The following is a 7,338-nucleotide window of genomic DNA, read 5'->3' on the forward strand; positions in this document are numbered from 1 at the left end:
ATGTATGTGATGATTGGTGATGTGATATATGAGGCAAGAAGAAATTATCACATTAATATGTCAAATTGCAAATTATCATGAAGGATGTCAAATAGGGCAATTATCACAGCGAGCGATTATGAACAACATTATTTTTTAGAAATTTACTCGATCGAATTACCTAATCTCAGTAAGGATTATTGCGTCATATGTGAGTAAGAATTTCATATCTTACAATTCTTAGTACGATTCCACTCTTGTCACTGTAGTATTAATCAAATGGTGGTCGAGATAATTAATTTCTTAACCTGTCCATTGTGTTCTCATTTGCCAGTAAAATTAAGCAATTGGAAAATTGGAAATCACTACCAATTAAACACTGATCTTTGTGGCCATGATTCAGCCAGCCAACAAAGCTAACTTGACAAACTACCATTGGTCTATGATTAATGCCCCACTCATTTAGTGGGATTCCATCACGATTCATTTCATATGTCTTAAAATATTATTATAATGAAATAATGGTGCATGGATTGATTCATCTTCTAGGCATAATACTGAGAATGTTTATTGAATAAAGAGAGGTCGGATCAAATCAATTGGAACTAGAATAAGTTTGATGAATGATGAGATCTTCTCTTTTTAATGAATGAGAAGTATGTTTAAAAATTGTTAACCCCATATTCGTATTTAGGTAAATTCACAAGTCTGAACTATAAAATTTATTCTCTCTTTCAAATTCTAAAATTAAAACATCGAAAACGTAGACAAATAAACAACTTTGAATTACAGAAGACTGAATAATAAAAAGAAATAAATGTCAAATCTCACTAATATCTGTAATTATTTTCACAAACGTAGCACCCATGTTTCAAACCAACTTATTTGTTGCTGCCATTTCTTGACTTTTAAAACTGCGACACCCATGTTCATAGATAACGATAACATGTATGGACGTTAAATGACTATGTGCCAATTCTAGTAATATCGGACTGTATATGTAAAAATGTCTTCATTTGTTTCAAAAGAATTCAAACAATTACTTCGACTGTCATTTAAAAATCAGATAAAATAATAACATGAAACTTATACCCTACTTCAGCCATTCCCGACACCATAGATTGTCATTGGCCATTTGACGTTCAAATCAACGTTTTCCGTTAGCTAGACCATATGTGTACCCCTAATAAATGATAAGTTGGGGGGATATAATGCAACATTTACAAAGGTTTGAGGACTTATTTTGGAAAAATTTCCACTTAATAGAACACAAAGTAACGTGCAGTGCATCTGTCTTCCCCAATAGAGAATATACATTATCATCTCTATATCCGTTTGTGATTTCTTGCAACGTGGCCCAATCAAATCATGCCTCCAACATTGCCATTCTCTTACACTGATTCAAGCCAGACTATAAATATTCAAGCAAAAAGCATTAATCTTTGTACGCCAAATGCTCTAACCAGTGAAGGGAAAGAACATCAGCCCACCAAATATTTGGCCCTCTTAAGAAATCTTGAATTTTCATTTTTCACAATTCGAAGTCTTGTTTTCTGTCAATTTCACATAGACATACACTTACTTTGTCTGCCAACTGCTCGTTGGAGTTCAAGCCTGACGCCAAAGCCTCAACAAAATCCAAGAACCCCTTTTTTTATATGGAAGCATTGTAAATTTGGGATCTTTTTGTGAGGAAGTTGTAATCTTGATTTGGCCTTTTGAAGTTTAGTTACTTGCTAGTCGTTGTTATTATCATAAATAAAGAAATATTAGTTTGATGGCTCTCTGTACATTTGCATTTCCTGGGAATTTGAGCAAGGCAGCGGGTGCAGAACCTCAAAGGCACACAACTTTATGCTCTCAGTGGCTCCATGGAACGGATCTGCAGAGTAAATTTTATTTCAAGAATCAGCAGGTTTGTAATTTGTTTAATCTTTTTATAATGAGTTGATTTGTTAAATCTTTTAATTATGAGCTGAACAACTTTAAAAAAAAAAAAAAAAAAAAGTTAACCCATGTTATTGTTCCTCGATCCTGTCTCATGTTCATTGTCCCTTTCATTTCTGGCATGCTTGTTATCATGAATTGTATATTATAAAAATGAATAAAAAAAGAAGCTAAAATCGTTATTATCCAATTATGTCTAGTATTATGTGTACCAAACACATCCTTAGTTTACCATGTCTGTGTTCAAGATTATCTTTTGGCAAGGAGCCCGTATGACAGTGTCCATGTATAAGCTTGTATTCTATGTGATTTTGGGTATTTCTTTGAAAGAATCTTTTTCATCTGTCAGTTTAGGTTTGGAACAATTAACTTGAAACAGTTTTCTTGTAATATTTTGGTATTGAAGATGAGGAAGAGGGCAGCAGGGGTTTGTGCATCCTTATCGGAGAGAGGGGAGTATCATTCACAGAGGCCTCCGACTCCTCTTTTGGACACTGTCAACTATCCTATTCATATGAAAAATCTCTCTACTAAGGTATAAAATAAACCTGAGAAAGCGTATCAAACAATTTCATATGACCGTTTATTTGAGTGTTATTGGACTGCAAATAAATCTTTCTAATATATTCGTTTCAAATTAATGCTAATCTTTGGTCCAGGAACTGAAACAACTTGCAGATGAATTGCGGTCTGATGTTATATTCAATGTTTCAAAGACTGGGGGTCATCTTGGTTCAAGCCTCGGTGTTATTGAGCTCACTGTGGCTCTTCATTATGTATTCAACGCTCCTCGAGATAGAATACTTTGGGATGTTGGGCACCAGGTGATAATTTTATTTTCTTACAGTTCAGTTAGCAAACTAGTTAAGGCAGGATAAAAGATGATTATCTTTATGTGATTCTTTTCCGTTTGCTGCAGTCATATCCACATAAAATTTTGACTGGAAGAAGAGACAAGATGCATACATTGAGACAGACAAATGGTCTGGCAGGTTTTACTAAGCGCTCGGAGAGTGATTATGATTGCTTTGGTACCGGCCACAGTTCGACAACTATCTCAGCAGGACTAGGTAATCTCTTATTCCTCCCAATTGAACATTGAAATCCACAATAAAATAAGAACCCATATGCTAGATTTCATACTGCATTACCGTAGTTTGATAAGGATTTTTATCCAGTTTCTTCGAATCAATGGTGCAATTTGTGACACAGATACTGATACTTTGTTAATGATGATCCGTATAATTCATAATAATTTAGGGAAAGTAGCATCTTCTAGATGCATTCTTCAGTACAAACACAACATATAAATGTGGGTGTGTGTATTATATCTTGACATGTCTTTATAAACCTTGTTGTTGAGATGCTAATTGTATTAAAGAACCTGGAATTCGTTTCTTTTCTAGGTTTTGATCCGTTAGATTTCTTGGCTCCGCAGGAATGGCTGTGGGAAGGGATCTAAAAGGAAGAAACAACAATGTAGTTGCTGTAATAGGTGATGGTGCTATGACAGCAGGTCAGGCTTATGAAGCAATGAACAATGCTGGATACCTTGACTCTGACATGATTGTTATTCTTAATGACAACAAACAAGTCTCGTTACCCACTGCTAATCTAGATGGCCCTATTCCTCCCGTTGGAGCTTTAAGTAGTGCGCTGAGCAGGTTGCAGTCCAACAGGCCACTTAGAGAATTAAGAGAAGTTGCCAAGGTTAAATAATGAGCGAAGAATATGAAAAGATAGAAAATCTTATATTATATGAAGATTTCTTATGTAATTTTGGTTTAAATATTTGCAGGGAGTCACTAAACAAATAGGTGGGCCCATGCATGAGCTTGCAGCGAAAGTTGATGAATATGCTCGTGGGTTGATCAGTGGTTCTGGATCTACGCTATTTGAAGAGCTGGGACTCTACTACATTGGTCCTGTTGATGGCCATAGTATTGATGATCTAATTGCTATTCTTAAAGAAGTTAAGAGTACTAAAACAACTGGTCCTGTGTTAATCCACGTAGTCACGGAGAAAGGCAGAGGCTATCCGTATGCCGAGAAAGCTGCAGACAAGTACCACGGTAAAGTATTACTGTATTGGTTGCAAAATGTTAACAGAAAATTAGACACACATATGCTTGTATCAGGTCGCTTATGAAACATAATTTGGAATGTTATTGAAAGTTAAAACATAATAAATGCTGAGGACGAGTTTTTTCCCGACCATTATTTTCCTCATGGCATTTTGTGATTATCTGATTTAATATTTGCAGGTGTGGCTAAGTTTGATCCGGCAACTGGAAAACAATTTAAATCCAGTGCCCCTACTCAGTCATATACAACCTACTTTGCAGAGGCTTTGATAGCAGAAGCAGAAGCGGACAAGGATATTGTTGCAATCCACGCAGCAATGGGAGGTGGGACAGGTTTAAACCTTTTCTTGCGTCGCTTCCCAGCGAGGTGTTTTGATGTCGGGATAGCCGAACAGCATGCTGTAACTTTTGCTGCAGGCTTGGCCTGCGAAGGCATTAAACCTTTTTGTGCAATCTACTCGTCCTTCATACAAAGGGCTTATGACCAGGCAAGCTAATTTGCATTTCTGTTTTCTCAGTGATCATTATTTTATAGCCAACAGAAATTTTAACAGATGAGTCTTTCTTTCATATCCAGGTAGTGCATGATGTGGACTTGCAGAAGCTACCAGTGAGGTTTGCCATGGATAGAGCTGGCTTAGTTGGAGCAGACGGTCCTACTCATTGTGGGGCATTTGATGTTACTTTTATGGCATGCCTTCCTAACATGATAGTGATGGCTCCTTCTGATGAGGCTGAGCTATTTCACATGGTTGCAACTGCGGCCGCTATTGATGATAGACCAAGCTGTTTCCGCTATCCAAGAGGAAACGGTGTGGGCGTGGAGCTACCCCTGGGGAACAAAGGCATTCCTCTTGAGGTATAATACATCTGATTTTCGTTTTTTCTCTTTCTTTCTACGTGTTTATAATTGATCTTGAAGTTAGGGGTTAATGTTTAATCCATAATTTCTACTTGCTTTTAAATGACGGTGAATTTTGATAGTATAGAAAGAATCCATGTACAGCATAATTCTTTGAAAGTTCTATCATAGGTTGGAAAGGGCCGGATATTGATTGAAGGAGAGAGAGTGGCTCTTTTGGGGTATGGATCAGCCGTTCAAAGCTGTTTGGCTGCTGCTGCCTTAGTAGAATCCCGTGGTTTACAGTTAACTGTTGCAGATGCACGCTTCTGCAAGCCACTAGATCACTCTCTTATACGCAGCTTGGCAAAATCACACGAGATCTTGATCACTGTGGAGGAAGGGTCAATTGGAGGTTTTGGATCTCACGTAGCTCAGTTCATGGCCCTGGATGGGCTTCTTGATGGCAATTTGAAGGTATAACATGAAATTACATATTTGTTTAGACCATCAAGGAATCGTGTTTACATAATAAACTATGCATAGAAACGTCTTAAATACTCAATTCGCACGATTCCATCTTCTGCAGTGGAGGCCGGTGGTTCTTGCAGATCGGTACATTGATCATGGATCCCCAGCTGACCAACTGATGGAAGCGGGGCTGACACCATCTCATATCGCAGCAACAGTTTTCAATATAATTGGGAAAGCTCGAGAGGCTTTGGAGATTATGTCTGAAAGTGTAAGAAGTTTATAAATTGAGTACATAATTGTTTCGACTCTTAAAGATAGTCTTAGGATGGACTCTGGCTCTTTTGTAATCACGTTGTAATTCAACTAACTGAAAAAGCTGAGAAATCTTGATGACATATATAGAAAATATAAAGGATTATATTTCCTGTGCCTTTGTATGATTCATTCGTGGTTTTTGTTTCTTGTGATGGATTATAAACTTTTTAGTACTTTCATTACTTATTATCAAACTGTTTCAATACTATAAACCAAATACGTGCATTGTTCTAATATTTACTGTCGCAAGTGAGACAAACTAGTGCAATATATTGAAATTCCAGCAATAATTAAATGGCAATTAGTTCTAACATCAGAAAATGAAATAATCGAGAATCCAGCCAGAGTAACTTGCAAGAGTTAAAAGAAACTACATTTGTTAGAATCAGAATGACTAAGAAGTGTATGGGATATCCGATAAAGACAGTATCAAGATGGAAAAACCAGTTCTACTGGAATTAATCATGTTACATGAACGACAAGATTGACATAAAATTTGACATAATGGCACGTGCTATTCTATCATTAGACAGCTTAAAACATGATCAGCTTTTTCATCCAATCATTTATTGACACATGCAATTATATTGAACTTTCTTTTAAATCCTTCTGACAAACTAGTTTTATTCTTCTTGAATATCCTGATTCAACGTCAAAGAAGTTCCTAATGCTTCCATCTTTAAGAGTTAACCACATTGACTTTCTTCCTTGGCATCTCATTGAAAATGTTGCTGGCACCCTTATTAGTCATACGGGCAGCATCTGATTGGAGAAGTCCTTGTTGCTGCAGTATTGAAAAATAATGGTAATCAAATGTTAAAAAATTCCCAGGATCCAGTTCTCCTGTAGTTGTGTTGTTTCATATGCTTTGGCATTTCGTTCTTAATGTTTAACGATGAATCTGAATTGCCTTTCCGAATGCAATTAAATAGCCTGTTATTGAAGAAGTTGCAGCGTTCGACTCCAATTGTATGTGCACCTATATCAACTTGAAGAAAGAACCATAAAAAAAAAAGGCTCCAATGTCGAAGAGTTTGAACCAAGACTTCCATAAGGACAGTGTAGGATAGAGCGGCATTAGGTGATGCTGTAAGACGTATATGCACTTTACATAGTCGTAAAGGATGAAATTTCGTCGGTCGATGGTGAGCACATGTGCAGCTTTACACAAAATATGATGCAAAAGTCCAAGTTATGCGAATGGCTCATAGAAAGTACTAACTGAATTGGGAACGACATGATCATATATATACATAGGTTGATCGGTTTAATACCTAATGGAACAACGAAAACATGTTTCCATGTGATATTTTGAACAATATTCTCATCTCCGAGGGCCGAGGCGACCATTTCTATGAAAGTTTTTCCTTAAACTCGCCACCATTACAAGCTCCTATTACTAGGAAAACTGGCAAAATTGTGGAGAAAATATTAAGATTATCCATCTCTCTCTATAACTCCAAATTAAGTATAGTGGTTTGATAGCACAAAATTTGAAGTTTGGTGACCTAATTTCAAGTATGGTGAAAGTTCAGTTACTTCCATTGCAATTTGAGGTAGCTATGGCGGGAAATGGAGAGGTTGGCACGTCTATAGTTTTGATGGACATGTCAACAGGCTTATTATGGAGCTCAAATTGAGTAACCTCATTGCTCGTAGGTTAAAAGTATATTGGTCTGATTGCACCTAATTAAGTTT

General features: G+C 36.7%; 1 protein-coding gene across 2 annotated transcripts; it reads left to right on the forward strand.

Moving 5' to 3' along the window:
• The first annotated feature begins 1,344 nt into the window (after positions 1–1,344).
• Positions 1,345–5,769, forward strand: LOC111375809 (probable 1-deoxy-D-xylulose-5-phosphate synthase, chloroplastic). 2 transcript variants are annotated; one of them, XM_022998710.1, is made up of 10 exons: positions 1,345–1,894; positions 2,276–2,461; positions 2,586–2,750; positions 2,846–2,996; positions 3,365–3,636; positions 3,725–3,998; positions 4,191–4,498; positions 4,588–4,869; positions 5,044–5,328; positions 5,441–5,769. In XM_022998710.1, the coding sequence occupies exons 1-10, from the start codon at positions 1,757–1,759 to the stop codon at positions 5,606–5,608; spliced, it is 2,229 nt and encodes a 742-aa protein (XP_022854478.1). In that variant the 5' UTR covers positions 1,345–1,756; the 3' UTR covers positions 5,609–5,769. The 2 variants fall into 2 exon arrangements, with proteins under 2 accessions (XP_022854478.1, XP_022854479.1); XM_022998711.1 differs by having other exon boundaries at positions 1,348–1,894; positions 2,333–2,461.
• The last annotated feature ends 1,569 nt before the right edge of the window (positions 5,770–7,338 follow it).

Source organism: Olea europaea, unplaced genomic scaffold (genome assembly GCF_002742605.1).
Source record: "Olea europaea var. sylvestris unplaced genomic scaffold, O_europaea_v1 scaffold1416, whole genome shotgun sequence".
Lineage (NCBI taxonomy): Eukaryota > Viridiplantae > Streptophyta > Magnoliopsida > Lamiales > Oleaceae > Olea > Olea europaea.

Bases quoted from the DNA above. Each gene is read 5' to 3' on its own strand.
- LOC111375809 (XM_022998710.1), top strand. From the start codon at position 1,757: ATGGCTCTCTGTACATTTGCATTTCCTGGGAATTTGAGCAAGGCAGCG. The intron at 2,462-2,585 runs GTATAAAATAAA...TCTTTGGTCCAG, and splicing joins TGAAAAATCTCTCTACTAAG to GAACTGAAACAACTTGCAGA. The intron at 2,997-3,364 runs GTAATCTCTTAT...TTGGCTCCGCAG, and splicing joins AACTATCTCAGCAGGACTAG to GAATGGCTGTGGGAAGGGAT.